General features: G+C 53.5%; 3 protein-coding genes across 5 annotated transcripts in view; 1 reads left to right on the forward strand and 2 right to left on the reverse strand.

Annotated features, from left to right (window-relative positions):
• The window catches only part of NPLOC4 (NPL4 homolog, ubiquitin recognition factor), a 57,483-nt gene extending 47,982 nt beyond the window's left edge, over positions 1-9,501 (reverse strand). Inside the window, exons 1-3 of one of the 2 annotated variants that reach the window (XM_045569691.1) lie at positions 9,311-9,501; positions 5,756-5,836; positions 1,490-1,602 (exon numbers count right to left, since the gene is read on the reverse strand). In XM_045569691.1, coding sequence (XP_045425647.1) covers positions 1,490-1,602; positions 5,756-5,836; positions 9,311-9,325 — 209 coding nt within the window. In that variant the 5' untranslated portion in view covers positions 9,326-9,501. The remainder of the gene's footprint in view (positions 1-1,489; positions 1,603-5,755; positions 5,837-9,310) is intronic. The other variant, XM_045569692.1, reaches the window with a different exon arrangement.
• Positions 9,502-13,172: 3,671 nt separating this feature from the next.
• Positions 13,173-17,118, forward strand: TSPAN10 (tetraspanin 10). Of its 2 annotated transcripts, none has more exons than XM_045569693.1 (3): positions 13,173-13,297; positions 14,716-15,344; positions 16,517-17,118. In XM_045569693.1, exons 1-3 carry the CDS (start codon positions 13,262-13,264, stop codon positions 16,890-16,892), a joined length of 1,041 nt encoding a protein of 346 aa, XP_045425649.1. In that variant the 5' UTR covers positions 13,173-13,261; the 3' UTR covers positions 16,893-17,118. The 2 variants fall into 2 exon arrangements, with proteins under 2 accessions (XP_045425649.1, XP_045425650.1); XM_045569694.1 differs by having other exon boundaries at positions 14,716-15,355; positions 16,517-16,540.
• Positions 17,119-18,277: 1,159 nt separating this feature from the next.
• Positions 18,278-19,597, reverse strand: PDE6G (phosphodiesterase 6G). Its single transcript, XM_045569695.1, has 3 exons — positions 19,449-19,597; positions 18,805-18,845; positions 18,278-18,413 (listed from the first exon to the last, which is right to left on the reverse strand). The coding sequence occupies exons 1-3, from the start codon at positions 19,592-19,594 to the stop codon at positions 18,337-18,339; spliced, it is 264 nt and encodes an 87-aa protein (XP_045425651.1). The 5' UTR covers positions 19,595-19,597; the 3' UTR covers positions 18,278-18,336.
• Between the last annotated feature and the right edge of the window lie 2,211 nt (positions 19,598-21,808).

Raw genomic sequence — 21,808 nt, forward strand, 5'->3', positions numbered from 1 at the left:
TCCTAACAAAGTGGATGACATGAAACATGTTCCAGATAATTCTTGCGCAATGACAGAACTCAGTTCTCAGAGTCTATATCCATATTGGCCAATAAGTATTACAAGTCTCACTAAAAAGATACATTCTAAGATGATGCTGAAAAATATCCGCTGTAGGTGCCACCTGTAGGATTGTCCAGCTGTTCTGCCCCTCTAGCGTGGCACTGCATGCCAGCACTCCGGTTCCGGCGCTTCTGTTTCTCAGGCGTCTCACTCTGCGGCCCCCTTTCCTGCAGGTTTTAAACATGCACCTGTTGCTTTTCCAGTGCTCAGTGCGCGCAGGTGCCGTGCAAGCCATGGAGGCACTGCCGCCCCGCACGGGCGAGGCCAGCGAGGCCCAGGAGGTGAAGACTCCCCAGGGACACAGCCAGTGAGCAGCAGAGCGTCAATCCAACCCTCGGAACACGCGTGAGAAATGGTTCTCAAGACACAAAAGCCCTTTACAGGCTGGAGGAAAGATGAACCCTGACCACTCTGGAAATGGACATAAACTACAATGAAAGCCTCAGTCTAATTACAGGGGTAGGCTAATGGTAGGTGCCCAATAAATCTTTGTTGAAAAACAAATAAATGAATACTATAATTGCATATTTTTTCCCTAGGTATACTAATCTGTGAACCTAAAAATGACCAAGTTGCCAAACAGCCTCTAATTCTGGCTGGTAACAGGCACGTGACCAACTGCCAGCAGGGCCACCCGACCCCTCAGCCGGCGCCCCCAGCCTGTGCTGCCTGCAGCCCTGAGGAGAAAGCTGACCGCCACTCCAAGGACTGAACTGGTGTTAAGGGCTCTGCTCGCGGGTGTGTAGGCAGGTGCCAGATGGTTTAGACAAGAGTCAGCCAATGTGTTCTGTAAAGGGCCAAAGAGTAAGTATTTCCAGCTTGGTAGGCACACAGTCTGTCACACTACTCCCCTCTCCCCTTGGAGTGTGACACAGCCATCGACAACCTGACGTGGCTGCATCCCAGTGACAACTCACAATCAGCAGTAGCTAGGGTCAGAGGTCTCTGCCTCGCGGAGGCGCAGCCAGCATGACCGATCGATCAATCCACGGAGTGGACAGCGGACCTGCACTGCCGGCTCCTCCAACCCAGGCAAGCGGGCTGATGTGATCTCGCCGCACAGAGCTGCATTCGGGGTCTTCTGCTCCCACAAGCAGCTGAGTGTGCAGCTCACTCCAGCACCCACATGGACCTAAGACCGTAACTCTTCCTCCTCAAGGGCACACACTTCAGACTTCTGCAGTCAATCAGATCTGCTCAACAGTCACTGCAGATTCAGTGTCAAGCGCTGAACGCCTGGCAGGCAATACGATGCCCATATTTTGGTCAGTTAACAAGGCTATCATCAGAGGGGCATGAGGAGGAAACAGGAGAAAACTGGGTGACCTCGGGGAAGTCACGGGACCATCACTCCCAATCCCCCGCTCTCTCGCCGCGGGACACTTACTTGACTTTCAACAAGTTGAGGGATTTGTTGGACGATGCTGTTATCTCTCCAGTCTTGTTTCTATTGATGTAAACTGAAAAGCCATTATTTTGGAAGCCAAACTCCTTTGCAACCTGAAACGAGCCCCAACAACCAAGATTTAATAAAATATTTAAGCATCACTACATGCGCCATATATACATTAGACTAGAAGACTCACTAGGGTTAGAAACTGCTCATAATTAACCTAATTCCTCTTGCTATTCTGCCCTTTTGATGCCACTAATTCAATAAAAAATGTCCATTGTGCCAGGAACTTTGCTAGACGCTGGGAATATTTATTCATTCATTCAACAAATATTAAGCAGTCCTATGTGCCAGGCTAATTCCGGGCGTTCAGAACACAACGGTCAATTAAATTAAGAAGACAAGGTTCCTGCTATCGAAGATCTTATCAAATGGGGAGACAAAGTCAGCAAGGCACCAAGATGGTGCCTTCACTACTGTGAAGTGGAGAAAAGCAGATTACGAATTATCACGTGAGATTTTCAGCATCTCTGAAATGCTTGCATCTGTGATCAACGGTGTTGCACGGTCCTGGCGTGCCTGGCAACAGGACTGACATCTGTACCTCCATCTGGGCTCGAGAATACTTGTCACTCCAGGTGGCACAGCTGGACACTGCCACCCCATCAAACAAGCCATTTAAAGATCAATCAAGGAATAACAGGGTTGGCTGTCAAGCCTGCTGGTGAAGGAGAGCTCCAGCACCTGCGGACGGGGTACTGGCCGTCAGGGCCCTCTTTTAACACTGACCCTCCCGACAGCGCAGGTGACCCTTGGAATAAGACATGCACACTGACAGCGAGTCAAAACGTAGCTCAGAAGGGCTGAACTCTGAATGCAACGCTACAGAGAGACCCTACCCCTTAATTTAGCTTGGATTTTCCTTCTTACCTGCGCATAAGAATATGTGATTAAAATAATTTTTCTTTTCCAAACTGTACCACTGGCCATGATAAAATAATTTCTACATAAGTCTAAAAAAGTACTTTACATAAATATAAAAATTCTAGGCCAGGCTTGGTAGCTCACACCTGAGGCCGAAGCAGGAGCCAAGAGAGGAGGATGGCTTGAGGCTGGGAGTTTCAGACCAGCCTGGGCAACATCGTAAGACGCCCCCCCAACATCTCCACAAAAAAAATTTATTTTTAATTAGCCAGGTGTGATAGCACACACCTGTAGTCCTAGCTACTCAGGTGGATGAAGTGAGAGGATCCCTTAAGCCCAGGAGTTTGAGGTTACAGTGCGCTATGATCATGCCTCTGCACTCCAGCCTGGGCAACACCTGTCTCTAAAAATAAAAAATTATATGTAAAAAATATATATATCGGGCCAGGCGAGGTGGCTCACGCCTGTAATCCTAGCACTCTGGGAGGCTGAAGTGGGCAGATTGCTTGAGCTCAGGAGTTTGAAACCAGCCTGAGCAAGAGCAAGACCCCATCTCTACTAAAAAATAGAAAGAAATTATCCGGACAACTGAAAATATATAGAAAATATTAGCCGGGCATGGTGGTGCATGCCTGTAGTCCCAGCTACTTGGGAAGCTGAGGCAGAAGGATCGCTTGAGCCCAGGAGTTTGAGGTTGCTGTGAGCTAGGCTGACGCCACAGCACTCTAGCCCAGGTGACAGAGTGGGACTCTACCTCAAAAAATAAAATAAAATAAATACACACACACACACACACACACACACACACACACACACACACACATATCTCTAAATGGCAAAGGGAAGCAGGCGAGACCTCATTTTTTCTTTCTTAATGGTACATAAATGACCTTCCTTCTTAAACCCAACAGCATCTTAGGGTTGATGAAATAAAGTAATAGTAGGCCGGGCACGGTGGCTCACGTCTATAATCCTAGCACTTTAGGAGGCCAAGGTGGGAGGATCACTTGAGGCCAAGAGTTCAAGACCAGCCTGGGCAATAGCAAGACCTAGTCTCTACAAAAAAATTTTAAAATTACTGGGAGGCTGAGGCAAGAGGATTGCTTCACCCCAGGAGTTTGAGGTTGTAGTAGACTATGGTGACGCCACTGGACTCCAGCCCAGGCCAACAGAGCAAGACCCCGTCTCTAACTAAATGAATGAATGAATGAATAAAGCAAACATGCAATAGTACAGTACAATCTCATTCTGGTAAAATTAGGTGTATATATGTATGCAGACATGCACGTGTTTGCGTACGCATGTGGACACATAAAGACATGCTATCTTAACAACAGTTATCTCTGAGCAGTATAATTTCAAATAACTCTTGCTCACTTCTTTATGTTTTTCCGTATTGTTTGACCTTTTATAATAAATCCTCACTATTTTTGTAACAAGAAAGAATATTTGAGGGAAAAAGGTATTTCAGAGTAATTAATGTATTTGTTTTTATGAGTATCCCCAAGAAAATTTCTCCTAAGCCGTGACTGATGTGCTGACGATGGCTTTAGTAACCAAGCAGTCGACACTAACCTATCTCACCTACTCCAGCCACTTGCAATGACTAGCCGTCACGGCCACATCCTCCTATGCAAGGGCAACAACCAACTACCCAGAGGGAAACAACTAGGATTTCAGAATACTTCTGAAACAATTAAAAGTTAGAACTACAACGCTGCATTTTTAGGTTTTTCTGAAACCTGAATTTAACCTGACAACTCTACTTTTGATAACAAGCACAAAAACCTTGAGTTAACAAAATCAACGACTCCAAATGGTTACTATAAAGTTTAAAAAAATGTCCCTATCACAAACCTTAGAAAAATAAACAGCAGTATGTAGTCCTCATATTTTTGTTGTTCATGCCCACAATTTTCTCAGTGACAGTCACTTAATGTTCAATCTCTGTCTCAGAGGATCTCCCAATACCAGCACCACTGAGCCCAGCATCACCCCTAGCAGCAAGCCGGCATGGCTGCCACTAAGGGATCACCGAGTAGGCTGTTAAAAATATCTTGAAGACACAGAGATTCTCTTCTCTGTCATCTATTGCATCTAATTCTTTTTCCTTTTATTCTTACAAACATGGACTCTTAACCACTGCAATTAGAATCATGAAAACAAAACTATCTTTTAGAAACCAAATTTACCAGGCTGAGCCCAATAGCTCAGTAATCCCAGCACTTTGGGAGGCTAAGGTAGGAGGATCACTTGAGCCCAGGGGTTGGAGACCAGTCTGGGCAACATAGCAAGACCTCATCTCTACAAAAAAAATAAAAGAAAAACATTAGCTGGGAATGAGCCTGTAGTCCTAGCTACTCAAGAAGCTGAGGCTCAAAGACAGCTTGAGCCCAGTTGTTTGAGTTTACCATAAGCTATGACTACACCATTGCTCTCCAGCCTGGGCAACAGAAGGACACTGTGCCTCAAAAAAAAAAAAAGAAAGAAAGAAAGAAACCGAATTTCCCAATAAGTGTTGTGGCTTCATTAACTGAAAATAAGAAGATTAGACTATATGACAGAGAAGATTCCTTCTTGCTCTCATATACATTAGACATTATATAATATGTATAATCTGTTTTTGCTTATGAAAAAAGAAAAACAATTTATCATTACAAAGGTAACACTTGCAACCAATACAAATAACAGAAATGTATAAAATAAAGGTTGGCAAACTTTTTCTATTAACAGGCCAGATAGTAAATATTTTCTGTTTTTCAGGCCATGTAGTCTCTGTCACAACTATTCAACCCTGCCACCGTAGCTCAAAAGCAGCCATAGGTAGTACGTGTGGCTGTGTTCCAATAAAACTTTATTTACAAAAATAGGAAGCTGGCCCTAACTCTGATATGAAGTATAAAGCAAAAGCCACTCTCCTTACTACAGGCCGCTCATCCTGGGGTTGCCCATTTTGCATCTTGGTTGCACTCTTTTCACATCACTTTCTGTTCTCATACAGATGTGTTTATGTGGCTTTTAATTTTTTTAAAAGGAGAGTGGCATCATTCTATATATGTTTCTAACATATTGATGGAAAACTGAAATTTTCTCCAAATTTTCACTGTCATAAATATTACTCCTGTGAAATACTTTGACACTTACTTTGGGCTCTTGGTCCTGTAATTCTGAGCTGTGATCAGCTGTCACAAAGATCCAGCCCACTCATGATAGAGAAAAGAAATGTAAGAGACAATTTGGGAGTGGGAGAAACAGGAAATAGGAAAACAGAAAAGGTATAGACGGGAGTAACACTGGAGGATAAAGATGCTGGAAGTTCAATCCCAAGCCACAGACCTTTTTCAGAAACGTGGCAGCCGTTTCTCTCTTTGTTGCTGTGATCCGCTTCACCCCATCTGGGGACTGGACACGGATGATCTGTTGTAAAGGAAACAGGATGGTTACTGCACAGCGTGCTGAAGTCCTGATTTACTATTAAGACTTACACCTGAAGCCTTCCAGCATCTGAGTCACTGAAACTTAAGCCAAACCTCATCCTTCACCTTTTAACAGCTGACTGAATCTTTCTAGAAGAGGAAGTACAGCAGGGTGAGAGTCACCAACATATTGGGGGGTGTCGTATTTTAAGAGGACTATCCCGGCCGGGCGAGGTGGCTCATGCCTATAATCCTAGCACTCTGGGAGGCCGAGGCAGGCGGATTGTTTGAGCTCAGGAGTTCAAGACCAGCCTGAGCAAGAGTGAGACTCCGTCTCTACTGAAAAAAATAAAGAAATTAGCTGGGCAACTAAAAATATATATAAAAACTTAGCCGGGCATGGTGGCGCATGCCTATAGTCCCAGCTACTCGGGAGGCTGAGGCAGGAGGATCACTTGAGCCCAGGAGTTTGAGGTTGCTGTGAGCTAGGCTGATGCCACGGCACTCTAGCCCAGGCAACAGAGCGAGAATCTGTCTCAAAAAAAAAATAAAAGAGGACTGTCCTGATTCTCAACTCTTAGTTTCACTCAGAAAACTACTTCAATTTGTAACCATTATTTATAAAGAGTATATGTGAAACACTTTTTGTCTCTTCAAACTTATAAAAACAGGAAAAAACTCACCATGAATTACGAATAACTACATTCTTCAAGAAAACCTTACTTTGTTTCAAGATGTATACATAGACATCAGACTGACTTAAAAGAATCATAGGAAATCTTCTAAATGAATCATAGTCAGTCTTCTAGTTATCTACTTTTAATAAAAAGATTAAAATTAAAAAAATAAAGATCTTTAACACTATGCTAAAGCTTATCAGGGTTTTAAAAAAATATTTTCATGGCAAGCCTGACGAGGCTGGCAGGCCTGGGGACTACTGGACACCAAGCATCGTCTTCTAAGAGGACTCAATTTTCGTGCTGGTGAAAGCCCTTCTGCAGGTGAGCTATGACACCCGGCCAACCGCACAGGTCTCCAACTTTAGTCAGGGAGCATGAAGTGGCATGCCCTGCTGCAAACAGGACAAATCTGCTCCAATCACCTAAGGGATGGGAGGGAAGAGACAGGAATATGCCAGAAAGTGCTCACTTGTAGCTTCTCCTCTCACCAATTACTGATGGTTCATTGTATTTAAAAACATTACGGAGATGAAAAATGCCCAAGCCATTGTTTAAAAAAAGGTATTCACTGATGCAGACAAAACAGCTTACAGTCTACTAACTCAGTCCACTTTTTATCAAACTAATTAAAAATAATCTAGATTTTCCTAAAATAACATGACCCTGTCCCTCATTTTCCAATAGCTTTCATTTGTCTGAAAAGGCTTTGTCCCATATATTCTCAACTTTTAAGATTTTGTTTTGAATAATCTCTATGAATATCACAATTGTTAAGAGCATAAAATAGTTTGTATACTTTTGCTTCTTCACATGTGTTTAATTTTCTCACTCTTTTCATTCATCTGTGTAAGTGCAAACAGAAATGAATTACTTTTACTTATGATGTCTAGCACACTTCATTCTGGATTCAATACCTAAGAAAAACATTCTCACGATACACAGCATTAGGTAAATACTTCTATTTATTTGTTTCTGAAATCTGTCTCCAACACTGAGACATGTTAAAAAAATGAAGAACTCTGTTTCTCTGTGGGTGATTCTGTGAATGTTCTTTCCAGTAATGACTTAGGAACAAGAGGATGTCACCTCCACTCCTTGCGGAGTTAATGGTCAGGCTGCAGAGTTCTACTTGGTCCTCTACAACAGGGAATAGAAGCCCAGGCTTCCAAGGCCAAACAAGAGACAAGACAAACTAACTTACACTGAAGACAGTTCTGACTTGGCCTCTGATACAGACTACAAAACAAAATACACAGGAAGAGACAGACCTGACAACATGAACTGACAACATGAACAGCCTCTCAGTAACTTAGCTTCCCATCTTCATAAAAACATAAGCTCAGAACACTTCTCAGGGGAATTGAAGAATTGGTGGTATACAAATCAGATATACCCACAAAAATCTTTTTAAAAGACTCATTCTAAATCAAAATAACTTTTGAGATCAATTTCAAAAGAAGGGTGTTTTAATTCTTCACAATCTGAGAAATTCAACAAGAGACCCAAAGCTGTCAATGAGAACCCAGCCTTATATACATCAGTAGAAAAAAATGGTATTGCCTGAAATAATTCACTCGAACATGGTCACTTTAACTCAGTTAAAATTATTACAGTACTGACTGATGAATGAGTGGTCAAAAAAAAACAGATTACAGTAAACAGAAAGTTTGAAAACAGGTTTGAGTGCTAATTCCTAACCTATTTCTAGGCAAAGTCACCAAAGTAACTTTTATTTTTAAAAGACGTCAATGTGTCTTAAGTTTCTCTTACTGATTCTGCTCATTTTCCAGGTTGACAAACGTGTAGGTGACAGGAGAGCCCTAAATGGAGCTGAGTAGGGAGCCGGAGCCATTAGAGAAAAGCTTTAAAAACTCAAGGGCTAGGTTTTCCCCAGATCTATTCTGGACAGCTGGTAAACCTGCAGAGGCTGTTACAGTGCTAAAGCATGAACAGTACTTGTCACCCAGTACTACTCCTTTGCCTCCCTCAGAAATCCCAGATATCCCTAGTGTTAACCAAAATTCTTCCGTCCCGTTGGTCTGTTGATTTTTCCCCTACCACATTTACTGTTGAGGAGAAACTTTTCACAAGTTAACGCGTGACTGGTTTGCTCTGATTTTTCACTGACATTTTTTACTTTAAGCGAGAAGGAGAGTGTGACAATTCCTAATTTTGGGTAAAAGGTGAAATCAACCTCCTTTATGATATTCCTTTCAAAACAGGTGATTGTCAAGATTTCCCTGCAACCGAGGAGTAATACCATCGAGTTACTGCCGTTTTAATTTTCACAGCTTCCTCTCGTGGGGCGGGAGTTTGTAACGCTCCCCTCGGCAGAAACTGCCCCCCTTTCAGAGGTTCATGACAAGGCACTTACTGGGACCGGGGACAGCAGGCAAGAGAGAATCGAAAGGAGATCAGGGAGGGTCGGGCCCCCGGCTCTGCGAGATCGGGAGGTCCCTCAAAGAAGCCCAGGAAGTCTCCTGGAGACGGAGAAAGGGGTGGGGAAGGCGGGCGGCTTCTCTGGCATCGTCCATGCCCCCTGCAGAAAAGCTCGGCCTTTCCCGGCCCAGGGCGGGGAACCGGGGTCCCGAGTCGTCCGGTTAGGGGCAAGGGCGGAAAGCAGCGAGGGGGGGAAAGTCAGGGAGGGGAGCCCGGCCGCTGCGGAGACAGCCAGGGCGCGACAGGGGAAGGAACCGGGTCGCGGGGCCGGCCTGATCGCCTCCCCCACAGGCCGCGGCCGGCAAATCTGCTGCCTCATCCCGGCGTCCCCGCGCCCGCCCGGCCGCCGCACTCACGATGCTCTCGGCCATGGCGGCCGCTCCTGCCTCCGGGCTCGGGCCCCGGGCCGCCGCCGCCTGCCGCCCCGAGGGCCTCGCAGCCCCGGCCCCGGCCTCAGCCCCGGCCTCCCCCCGCCGCCGCCACCGCCGCTCCAGCTTCGCCCGCCCGGCTCAGGCAGCCGTCGACGTCCGTGTGCCCCGCTCAAGACGCTCCCCCGGCCTCGCAGCCCGGAAACCAGGTTCCGGCGCCGCGGCGCGCCGCACATGCGCAGGGCGGCGCCACCGAGCCCGGGCCCGCGCGGCTCCTCGCGGCGCTGCAGGGGCGCGGAGGGAAGTGGTTTCAGGAAGGTGACATCCTACCTTAAGGTTGTCTTTTTAAAGTCCTTTTCAATTTAACGTAAGAAAAACAAATGAATTTAAACTGCGTGTTAGATCAATGTTTCCTCACCGCAAAGATGTCCCCAAATGCCCCTCCGGGGCCAGCTTCAAGCCTTGTGCTTGGTTTAATTCCCGGCGGCCGCCGTCTTGAAATTCTTAATAATTTTATGACGGAGAGCTCCACGTTTCATTTTGCACCGGGCCCTGCAAATTTTGTTACTGAATTTGCCTATGATTGTGAAAAAAAATGTAACGAAAACCTCTAAGAGGCTAAAAGCCGTGTATTCTGACCCCATGGTTCCATTTCAGATTGTACTTATCTCCCGTGCTCAAGAAAGTTAGGAAATTGCTAGTCCCACTTCCTCCCCGTCCCCGCCTGTTCATTTCATTGATTTCATGACTATCCCAGTGTCTGTCAGTGCTGCCAACAGGTTCTGTTCTAGAACCTCAGCGTCAGTGTTTATTTGAAATTGTCTTATTCATTCTGTCAACAAATATTTACCTAGTGTTACTTGGTGTGTGACATGGCTCCAACACTGGGGGCAGATCCCTGCCCTGGTGGATTTAATCAGCCAGAGGCGGATTATAAACAGACCCACAGCTAAGTCTGTACTGTCACATAGTGGTAAGTGCCTTGCAGATGGCAGCTACTAGATGGGCACACACAGGCACACAGTGACACAAAGGACATGAGAAACCAAGAAGGGGGCAGGGCGGGTGTGGGATAAAAACGTACCTGTTGGGTACAATGAACACTATTCTGGTGAGGGGCACACTAAACCAGATATCTGTGTAACAAAAACACGTGTAACTCCTTAATTAATGTTCTGAAATTAAAAAACAAAAAGTGCAATGCAGACAACCAAAGCAAGGAGGGCCATGGAGGGTGATGGAGGCTATTTTAAACAAGATGGTCAAGAAAAGCCTCCCCGAGGAGGGAAGCTGCGAGCAGGGTCCCAGACGGAGCGCGCCATGCAGGTGGCTGATGGAAGAGTGGTGCAGGAAGAGAGTAAAACGCCTGCAAAGGTCCAGTGGCCTGAGATGTGCTTGCAGGGTGCAGGGACATCAAAGGGGACAGTGTCGCTAGCGTGTGAGGAGGGAGGCGAGGGCAGAGCTGTCAAGAAGAGCTGTGTCCAAAGAACCGGGTCCCAGGGATTCTGTGTCTGGCGTGGTGGGAAGCCACGCTCCGTGCCAGGGGCTGTGTCCAGGGTTTCAGAGCACAGGCTGGCGGTGGAACCACTCACTGAGATGTGATCCCTGCAGGGGGGAGCGGCTTTGCAGGGTCTCGACGTGGGAAGAGTTGATGAGGGACATGTTTTCTCTGATGTCTTGTCACAATCCCAGGTCTTAACACAAAGAATGATTTTGACCACACTTTGAATAAAGCCCATCTCATTTGCAAGAATACCATAATTCTCCACGTCCTTGCCTCTACAATCTGGAGTTTGTCTTGGTATTCCTAGTTCAGTTAAGGATACTTCCCCCGCTCTCCCACCGGATTCGAGTCCATCCATCTGCCGTGCCTTATCCTGACACTGGTTTTTACTCTGCTCAGACAAACCTTTCTGCTCTCCCACTCCCTTGTTCTTGCACAGAACAGCCTCTTACCTTTCCGCTTCTCTCATGTCCAAACTTACTCATCCCCCAGAAGGGCAAGGCTCTGTCTTCCTCGTGGTGTCTCCCAGTGCGGTCAGGCCGGAGCACGTGCACGATGACAGACCTGGCGTGCTATTGTGTTAATACGTCGCTCCCCCTTTAATCTTCGTTACGTCACTCTGAGAATGAAGGGAAAAATCAAAGTCAGTTTCTCCCATATTCTCACTCAACAATCGACACAGAAGACGTCTGTGACCAAACGTGTGGCATTTTCCCCCCACACACCAAGCAAGCAAGCACTTCGGTCGCGGACACCAGCTGGGTGTCTTCGAATTCAATCAGTAATGACATACGTACCTCAAATCACTCCGGTTGAGGACTCAGTCCCCACAGCTGCCCCCCTAGTGCACCCCAGGCCGCTTTACCTGTGCTGCTGACCAACCAGTGATAAATCGGGGTTCCCAGGACCCCTCCTCAGTTTCAGCTAATTTGCTAGAGCTGCCCACAGAGCCCAGGGAAACCCGATTCCTCGCTCATTATAAAGGATGTCACAAGGCTACACATGAATGCACATGAAGAGACACGTAGGGCAAGCTGTGGGGAAGGGAGTGGGGCGTCCACACCCTCTCCGGGAGCACCACCCTCCAGGAGACCCCATGTGCTCAGCGACCCAGAAGCTCTTCAAACTCAGTCCTTTTGGGGGGTTTTACAGAGGCGTCATCACGTAGGAATGATTGGTTAACCATTTGCCGTCGGCGATCGACTTAACCTCCACCCCCACCCCTCCCTAGAGGCTGGACGGGGGCTGAAAATCCAACACTCTGACCAGGCCTTGGTCTTTCCCGCGACCAGCCTAGAGCGCACCAGCCACCAGCTATCTTATTAGTGTACGAAAAGGCATCACTTTGGAGAGTCTAAGAATTTTAGGAGTTATGTGCCAGGAAACTGGAAGACCAAATATATATATATATATATATTTATTTATTTATTTATTTCACCGTATCACAATTGCTGTTTTTTTAATTATGTTAATTGGTTAAATTATGTTAGTAGCTGTATTCGTTTGCTAGGGCTGCTGTAACAAAATGCCTACACGCTGGGTCTTCTGACAGTTCTGGAGGCTGGAAGCCCCAGATCAAGGTGTCAGTAGGTTTGGTTTCTTCTGAGGCCTTGGCTCGCAGGGGGCCTTTTCCCTGCGTCCTCACGTGGTCTCTCCTCTGTGCACCCATCCCTGGTGTCTTTCTATGTGTCCCAGTTTCCTTTTCTTGCAATGACATTGGATTAGGGCCCACCGTAGTGCCATTTAAAGACCCTATCTCCAAGTCACACTCTGAGGTACTGGGTCTGGCATTAGAGAGCCCGGGGACACATGTCTGTCCAGGATGCAATGGTGACCGCAGTAAAGTCCTGCTCCTGAGAAGCTGAGAGGGGAGGGGAGCCCCCCAGCCCAGGTACCTTAACACCAGGAAGGATAAGATGTGGCAGGTGGACATTGTGTTTCTCTCTTGCAGTGGCTAGACCGGGGGAATACATTGTCACGTGGGCTGCCGGTGGGTCTCCTGGGATTGTTATCATGAACCAAATTGCGGGGCTCTGATCCCCTGGGGTGTGAGGGAGCAGCCCCTGAGCCTGCAAGGCTGAAGCCCACACTGGGGCCGTGCAGAGAAGCTCACGAGGCCAGCACCCACACAGCCCTGCCAGAGTTGCTCCTACACGGAGCTCAGGGATCCACAGAGCCGAGGCCAAGAATTTGGGGCCAAGAAAAGAGATTGTGTCTGAACAAGCAGAGGCCTTAAGCCCTAAAATGTGACTCCTCACATGATCCAACTGTGACTTTGGCGTCTGGGTGGGGCTCACAGCTCCCCTGCTCTCTGGGCTGCGCAGTTCAGAGCAGCTCGGGGACACAGTCGGCACCAGCCCCGGGGCCCAGCCACAGAGGGACCAGCGCCCCTGTCCTAGTGCCTGTGCCGAGGGCTTCCCCTCCCAGTGTCGAGGATGGAGGAGGGGGAAAGAAGCCCCTTGCTGCCCCAGGTAAGACAGCGCCCAGGCGCCTCATCCCAGGCTCAGAGATGTTCCCCAGCCCTGAAGTCCCATGAGAGGCCCCTGCTGCCACCCCAGGCCTTGTTGTGTCCTGGGGCTGGCCACTGGATGGAGGCCCTTGGAGGAGCTGCCACACTTGGGGTTGGAGGCTTTACGAACTGGGCACTGCCCTCCCCTGCTCTGCAGTTCTCACAGCCCCATGCCGGCCTCTGGTCAGGGGATCCAGTCTCCCTGCAACCTGGGGAGCAACTCCGGCTCAGGGTGCAGGTGGGGCTGAAGGTAACGTCCCTCATAGCTGGCTGTGGATGCTCCTGGCCTCCAACAGCCCCAGTTTGGCCAACATGGCATCTGCAACCTGTCCTTTTGCTCCTACTGACTTGCTGGGGTCTAGGGGCTGATAAATCACATTCCTGTCCTCTGTTCCTAATTCAGAATTAATGAGCCCTGGATGCAGAGTCAGACAGGAGGGGGGCGGAGGGACAGCTTCTTCCTGGCAAAACTGGATTGCAGTGGGGTCCTTGCAGAGGCACCGGGCCACAGAGTCTTAGTTTTGCCCTTTAACCAAACTTGTCACGAGCAAAACTGGGCACCTATGGGGCTGCCTCTTCCCCCACAGAGACAGACCAGAAGAGCCCTCCCACACCCGTCTACTTGGCTGGCACCTTGCTAGAGGGCAGAGTGGTCCCCTTGGAAGTCCCTGCATCCTGTAGCTGGCGTCCCTAGGCACCAGCCACACTTCTCCCTGGTGGCCTGGCGGACAGGGCCTGGCACAGTGTCCACGCTCAGTGCAGGTGCAATAGCCAGGCTGACTGGACAGACCCTGGCATGTCGGGACTGCTCTCAGAGGCGAGGCAGGAACGGCAGATCGTGGGCTGGCCCTCGCCTGGCGGGCCTCCACCTCCTGCCCGGGTGGGGAAGCTCACTGTGACTGCGCAAGGTCCGGGCCACAGGCAGGCACAGGCTGGTCCAAACAGACGCTGTTTCAGACTCGGGGCAAGCAGCCTGCCCGCCACATGCCTGCACCGGGGGAAGGTCAGGCCCCAACCTGCGTAGGTGGCATTCGCCGAGCACCGCCCTGCTGAGTGTTCACCGTGGCCTCGCACAAGGTGTGGTCACCACCTGTTCTAAATGCTGGGGCCCACACGTCGGCAAGCAGCAGAGCTGGGACCTCACTGTCCCTCCTGCTGCGCAGTTGAGCAAGACGAGCCCAAAGGCCCCCACCCCTGGCTGTCTGGGTCTCTGAGCCCCGCCTCCCGCATCCCCCCATCGGCTTCCCCCATCCCTGTGGGCTCTGCCGGTTCTCCCCTAAGCCCTTGCTGGTGAGGTTTCAGCCCCGGCTCATTATCATGGAGTCTGAGTGACTGGGGTCTCACATGGGGGTCTCCCCGCCACACCTCTTCCCTCTGCAGGACACCACAGGCCAGAAGCCACCCCTATCTGTGAGCAGTCCACCCATCCCAAGCCACCCAGATCCAGTGCCTCGGGAGGGCCAGGCAGGGGCCTGGGGCTGCAGCTGCTACCCTCCTGGGACCAAGGACAGGGCCTGGACAGGAGACCCAGCGCCTCCCCTCCCAGCAGGGAGCAGCTGCATCAAGTATCTGATCTTCCTGTCCAACTTCCTCTTCTCCCTGCTGGGCCTGTTGGCCCTGGCGATTGGGCTCTGGGGCCTGGCCGTCAAGGGGTCTCTGGGGAGTGCTTGGGGGAGGCCTCTTCCTGTGGACCCTATGCTGGGGCTGGTGCTGGGGGCGCTGGTGGTCAGCGCGGTGAGCCTGGCCGGCTGCCTGGGTGCTCTCTGTGAGAACACCTGCCTGCTGCGCTGCTTCTGTGGGAGCATCCTCGCCCTCCTGGTGCTCCAGGCCACGGCAGCGGCCCTCACGGCGGCCCTCTGGGGCCCGCTGCAGGACAGCCTGGAGCATGCCCTGCGTGTGGCCATCACCCACTACCAGGACGACCTGGACCTGGGCTTCATCCTCGACCAAGTCCAGCTCGGGCTGCAGTGCTGCGGGGTGGTGTCCTACCAGGACTGGCAGCAGAACTTGTGAGTCCCAGGTGAGGGGCCCTGGGGCCGGAGGGGAGGCTGGCCACACACAGGTCACGTGTGTGTGCGTACACACACTCACGTACAGGCTTACATGCACACGCTCACACAGGCGTGCGCCCTTACCCAGATACACTGACACATCTCACCTGCTCACAGGTTTCCCATGTGTGCACACTCACACCTACGCACTCATGTGCATACACTTACATGCACACTCACGTGCACACACAAAACACAGCCTCACACTCACACACACACTGACACACCATGTTCACACATGTACTCACTGACACAGACCCCTTACATGTATATGCAAACACACGTGAGGCATGAAGTGCAGGGGGACTTGCTCTCCCTGGTCCACGGGCTCAGGGCCCAAATCAGCCCCTCTGGCTGACCCCAGGCCCAGGCCAGGCCTCTGGAGAGCTCCAGGGAGACCGCTCCCTCCCGCCAGGGCCAGGCGGGCACAGGAGGCTCTTGCAGAGGCTGAGCCAGCAGCCTTAGAAAACCACTTGGTTTTTCTCTTTGTTTTTTTTTTTTTTTTTTTTTTGAGACAGAGTCTTGCTCTGTTGCCTGGTAGAGTGCCATAGCATCAGCCTAGCCCACAGCAACCTCAAACTCCTGGGCTCAAGCAATCCTCCTGCCTCAGCCTCCCGAGTAGCTGGGACTACAGGTGTGCACCAACACGCCCGGCTCATTTTTGTATTTTTAGTAGAGACGGGGTCTCGCTCTTGCTCAGGCTGGTCTCAAATTCCTGAGCTCAAGCCATCCTCCCACCCTGGCCTTCCAAAGTACTGAGATTACAGGTATAATCCCTCTTCAAACTTGTCTCCCCTTCAGCCGTCCCAGTAAAACATTTCCCTTTTAGCCCAGGCAGCGACTACACCTGCCTGCAAACGCAGAGGGCTGGGTGCACAGGGATAAATCACAGAAAGCTGGGTATTGTGTATGCATCTCTGTGTGCATGTTTGTGTGCACGTCTCTGTGTGTACACGCATGCTTGTGTGGCATGTGCAAGTGCGTGCATGCGTGTGTGCTTGTGTGTATGCGTGTGCCTGTGCACGTGTGGCCGTGGAAGTTCAGAGATGGGAGGGGGGCACTGGACTCAGCGCCCGGTCCCAGAAGAGCAGGCTTTCCGCTCCAGAGCTGACCCCTGCACGCCCTCGCAGGTACTTTAACTGCAGCTCTCCCGGGGTGCAGGCCTGCAGCCTTCCTGCCTCCTGCTGCATCGACCCCCAAGAAGATGGAGCCTCCATCAACGATCAGTGCGGCTTTGGGGCCCTGGGCCTGGATGTGGACGCGGCTGGGAGAGTGGTGCACCTGGAGGGCTGTGGCCCGCCACTGCGGCGGTGGCTGCGCGGGCAAATCCCGGCTGTGGGCACCACCATGATAGTGGCCACAGGGGTCCAGGGGGCGGAGCTCCTGCTGACCACCTGGCTGATTCAGGCCCTTGCTGTCTGCAAGGTGGGCGGCTTCCAGACCCACCTAACCCACCACTACCCGCTCGCTTGGTCTGAGCGTCTGGCCACGTCTGTCTCCCACTGAGGGGGTCGGGCAAAGCCATCTGGCTGGCAGGAGCTCGTGGAGCGAATCCTGGTGCAGAACCGGCCCCCGAGCCCAGCCCTGAACCTGGCCCAAGCCCCCCACTCGAGTTCCCACCTCCTCCCCTGGGCCGCCTCCCTCTTTCTGGTCTTGCGGTGGGTGGGGGTGAGGTCCAGGCCTCTCCCCCCAGAGTGCATCCTGGCGGCAGTAAATATTTTACTGAGCTGTATCCTTCGTGCAGTGAAGCGCACGGCCCTCAGGGCAGCGTGAGGAATTCTTCCCTCCCCAGTTCCCCACCTGGATGCCCAGAACCACCCAGGTGGCGTCGGGTTCGCGCCCTGCTCAGACCCGCTCCAGGATCAGCCCGGCCGCTTCCGGCTTTCACACAGCGGAATCCCAGAGGCCCTCCCAGACAGGTCACTGCGTGAATAGCCCCCGTTCGCCGGGACCACGTGCACGGTGCACAGCGTGAGGGCCCCACGCTGGGGCGGTTTGCACAGGTGTGTGCAGGTGTGCACTTGCTTCTCCACCGTGTGGGGTGGCCAGTGGAACCCCCGGGTCACGGGTGGGCACATCCAGCTTCAGTGGGCACTGTCTAAGGATGGGCTGGGGGGCATCTGGGTGAGTTGCCCAATCTCTCCGTGCCTCAGTTTCCTCCCCTGTGAGGTGGGGACAAGGAGGGCTGCTCCGGCCACCTGCACACTTTGCTGACTCTGGGCCCTGGTGTGGCCTGACTGCGGGCCCAGAGCCACACAGCAGCTCAGGGAGGGTGTGATCCTGGGCTGTCTTCCCTCTCAGCAGCCGGCCCTCCCGCCCCGCCCACCACCCTGCACCCCACCTAGCACTCAGGCACTGCTGAGGCCTCACCCGTGGGCCCTGCTCCCGCGCACAAACACGCCCTGGTCGAGCGGGGGACACTGATTTTATTTGGAAAGAGGGACAGCAGGGGTGGGCCGAGTTGAAAGGATGCGCTGCTGGCTGCTGCGATGTGTGTGCAGGGGCCTCATCCCTTGGCTGCTGCCCCCAGGACTCCTACCACCTACCACCTCCAGTCCAGTGCAGGGAGGGGAGCTTCTCCTCACCCCCAGACAGGCAGGACAGGTGGCCGGGGCATCCAGCCATGAGGAGGGGACGGTCTGGGGTCCCGCAGGCTCACAGGCTGGGGTCTACCTCCCCCTCTCCCTGGGGGGCGACTCCCAGACCCCCTCTGAGGGCAGAGCTCTGGGTGGCCAGTGTCTCTGCAAGTTAAGCAGGGCCTGGCCAGTCCTGAGGCGGCGTCCTGGGGGGAGGCAGTGGTCTCCTGGGGGCTGGCCCACAGCCCCACCCTGGGTCCAGGTGCAGTCTGGGCTGTAGGGGTTGGATCTCCTCGGCAGGAATCCTGAGCAGGGTTCAGAGAGCAGTGGGCAGCAGGGGTGAGGGTCCCGGGACCCTGGGCAGGGGTCTGGCACTAGATGATGCCATATTGGGCCAGCTCGTGCAGCTCCAGGTGGTTGAAGGCCTCCCAAGGGCAGATGACCGTGATGTCTGCAGGAGAAGGGGGCCCCGGGTCAGAGGCGGAGCCCATGTCTCGGCCCCCCATCCCCTGCGACCCTGTCTCCCACACCCCAAGTGACAGTGCAGGCTCTGGCATGGAGCCCTGTCCCGGACACACTAGCTGCAAGGGAAGAGAGGGCGCAGCAGGCCCAGGGGAGGGACAAGCAGAGGGTGGGCCCTGCGGAAAGGGGAGGGACAGCAAGGAGTTCTGTGCTTTCCCAGGACCCACCAAACTGGAACAACCCCATGTGGTGGGATCTGAAGCTGCTCCCGTGTCCTGAGTAAAGAGCAGGGGAGGCTGGGGCTGTGGGGGACTCTGAGGGCCCAGGCATCTCTGGGGGGAGGTGGGCAGACCCTTGGGTGGCATGAGGGGCAGTCATACCTGTTCCCAGGCCTTCCATTCCAGGGATGTCATCCCCAAACCTGCAAGACAGGAGTGGTGAGGGACAGTGGCCGGGCCCGGCCCTGGCTCCGTCTGCCCGAGACCTGAGGTGGGGCCCAGCCCTCCTGGGGCCCCGGGGAGACCGATGTCCTCCCCAAACTCCCGCCCCTCGGCTGGGCCTGAGCGGGTTCCTTCCACAGACACATGGCGAGTCTGCTGCCCAGAAAATCGTGGGGCCGAGGCCCAGAAAAGGGGGCCCAGCCCAGGTATGCACAGGCAGGTGCGTGCCTGTGGAGGGGCACAGGGGGCCGTGGGTGGTGCGCACGTTTGAGTGTAGTTTTCCGAGGGGGTGGCGTGTCGGTGAGTGTGCCTGTAGGTGTGCGTGTGTGCGTGTGTGCGTGGCGGTGCAGTGTGTGTGGACGCACCTCAGTGCGGTGCCCTGTGGCTGGGTCTCTGCGGGAGTGGGTGCGTTTTCCAGGCATATTTGGCAGCAGCATTTGCAGTGGGTGACAGGACCCCTAGCTCCCCTTCCTCCTCCTCCAGGTTTGAGGACGGGACCACCCTCAGCCAGAAAAGTGGCCTAAGCCTGTCCCAGCACCCCCTCCTGTGTAGCCTGGGGCTCCCCTCCCCCCAGCTCTACTCACCCTTGGACGCCTTTCTTGGGGGGCTTGCTCTTGAACTGCCTGGTTTGTCGCTGCTTAAATTTGGGGGGCCCTTTCCTGGGGGTGACAGGTCCTCCGACCACCCTGGTGGCCGACCGGAATTCGGCCTTGGGTGGCTCCAGGTTCATGGTGAGGCTGGCAGAGGTGCTGTGGGGACACCTGGCTTCCGGGCTCTCTCAAGCTGTGGGCTGCAGGCAGACCAGGGTCCCAGTCAGCCCCCACTTCCAACCCCCCACGGGGGTCTCCACCCACCAGAGCAGAGGAGCCGAGACAGGAGCCCCAGCCCTGCCATCCTGCAGTGTGACCTGGGCAGCCAGCCTGCCAGCTCCACCTGGGCCCACCTGGCACCTCATTGCCCCCGCCTGGCCCTGTCTTCCTTGTGGACGCCCTGCCACCACTGGCCACACCAAGCCAGGCCTCGCCCCTGTGCCCCACACGGCCAGTCCACACCAGACCCATCCTCCGGCCCCGTAACACGTCCTGCACCAGGACTCCTCACCACCTCCCCTTTTAGGGGCCACTGATGACCCCTGACCCTGCTCCCCTCCTGCCCCTTCCTCTGTGCTCCCCACCCCAGTGTAGCGCGACTGGAGTCTGAGTCCAACCGACCACTGTGTTGAAAGCCCGCTGGGGGCTCCTGCTTGGACTGGGATGGGACCCCAGTGAGCCCCTGCCCTGCCTCCCTGGCCTTCCTCTTGCCTTCCCTGACCCCCACCCCGAAGGTCCCTTGGTGTCCCAGGCCCTGACTTACTTCTTCATGTCACGTATCGGCCCAAATTCCAGTTTCATCAGTGTGCTCCTGTGACTTGCACGTCTTACCTGGGTGCTATTGCTCTGCGCCTGCTGTCTGTCCCTTGGGGCCTGGGTGCTGTTGGGACCCTTCAGCCATCCCGAGAGGCATCCCAGTGCCTCTCGGTGCCATGCCGGGCCCCCGGCAGTGCTGATGGACCACGAGATGAGGAGGCGGGGCTCCAAGGGAGGGGCCTGTCTCCGAATGACACGCTGTGCTGGCTGGGCAGCCCCCACCCTCCCAGCACTTTGCACAGAGGGACAAGCTCAGGCTCGGGGCTGGGGTGTCTTCCCTCTGCTGGGCAAATCAACGGGCCCTTTCTGTGCTGCAGCCTGCTCTGGGTGCAGGGTCACCTGCCAGGTGTGGGTGTGGCCTCCCTGCTCTGGAGGAAGCCAGTGTCCTGGCACCCACTGCACAGGTGACCTCTCCTCCTCCTCTCCCCAGATGCCCTAAGCCCCAGTGACCTTGGCCAAAGGCAGATCAGCTTCCTCTAAGCCTATTAGCACTGGAGGGAGACTCCTAATCGGCCAGGGAGCTGCCATAAGCCCTACACTCTGCCAGAAGGTTCTGACTAAGCACATGGCACGGACAGGAGGGGCTGCCCCTGCCGCCACTGGATACCCGAGGAGCCACCTCTTGGGGGTCTCCTTTCCTGTGCCCCAGTCTTGCAGGCTGGGATGCCTGGCTCCAGCCTTGGGCCAACCAAGGTCTCCAGCCCTGAGACTGACCAGGAGGCAAGGACAGGTGGCCCCGTTCTGGGGAGGGAGGCTCTGCAGTGGGCGCCGGGGCACCTGGCATGGGGTAGACCCCACCATGCTGCCCTCTCGCCCTAAGGTTCAGCCTGGGAGGATCAGGGCTCAGGAGCCCGGTGGCCCTGACTGCTCAGACCCCACGGCACCCACCCTCACACCCAGAGGGTGCAGCTTCTCCAGCCCCCAGCCGTGGTTGCTGCGGGCAGCTGTGGGCCCTGATGGCCCAGATGCTGTCACATGGAAACTGCTGCCCCAGCTGCCCTGGCCCCAGCCCAGCCTGTGACTGGTGCCTACTCAGGTCGGCTGAGCACATGTGGCCTGAGGCTCCCAGACCATGGCTGGCCTTGGGGATAACAGCCCTGTTTAACGTGGGGGAGCAGAGGAGGTTTGGCTGGGTGACTCTCTGAGGAACAGGGTGGTGAGTGGCCTCCTGCAGACCCAGACTTCAGCCACGGTAGTAAAAGCCCATCGCCTCCCACCCCCGGCCGGGTGGCAGATGCTCTCACCAACACACTTGGGGAAGCGGCTGCCAGGACAGGCAGCGGGGCCGGTCGCTACTCACCAAGCGCTGGGCAGGTCTCAGGGAGCCATGGTGCGGGTGGCTGGACCTTCCGGAGCAGGAAGCCGGCCCAGCCTTTATCCCTCCGCTGGTGAGCTGATTAGGACTCTGGTCGCTGAGGTCACGCTGATGAGATTGGTGGGCCCCGAGGGGGTGGGGAGAGGGAGCTCAGGTGCAGTCAAGGACCTGGAGGAAGGACACTTGGCAGTTGGGGCGGGACGTGGGGGGGAGTACGATCCAG

Source organism: Lemur catta, chromosome 15 (genome assembly GCF_020740605.2).
Source record: "Lemur catta isolate mLemCat1 chromosome 15, mLemCat1.pri, whole genome shotgun sequence".
NCBI classification, from domain to species: domain Eukaryota; kingdom Metazoa; phylum Chordata; class Mammalia; order Primates; family Lemuridae; genus Lemur; species Lemur catta.

What these genes read in the sequence shown, in the direction of transcription:
- TSPAN10 (XM_045569693.1), top strand. Translation starts at nt 13,262, where the DNA reads ATGGAGGAGGGGGAAAGAAGCCCCTTGCTGCCCCAG. An exon ending in GAAGCCCCTTGCTGCCCCAG is followed by an intron (nt 13,298 to 14,715) that starts GTAAGACAGCGC and finishes TTCCCTCTGCAG; the next exon opens with GACACCACAGGCCAGAAGCC. An exon ending in CAGGACTGGCAGCAGAACTT is followed by an intron (nt 15,345 to 16,516) that starts GTGAGTCCCAGG and finishes ACGCCCTCGCAG; the next exon opens with GTACTTTAACTGCAGCTCTC.
- PDE6G (XM_045569695.1), bottom strand. Translation starts at nt 19,594, where the DNA reads ATGAACCTGGAGCCACCCAAGGCCGAATTCCGGTCGGCCACCAGGGTG. An exon ending in CCCAAGAAAGGCGTCCAAGG is followed by an intron (nt 18,846 to 19,448) that starts GTGAGTAGAGCT and finishes CCTGTCTTGCAG; the next exon opens with GTTTGGGGATGACATCCCTG. An exon ending in AATGGAAGGCCTGGGAACAG is followed by an intron (nt 18,414 to 18,804) that starts GTATGACTGCCC and finishes CTTCTCCTGCAG; the next exon opens with ACATCACGGTCATCTGCCCT.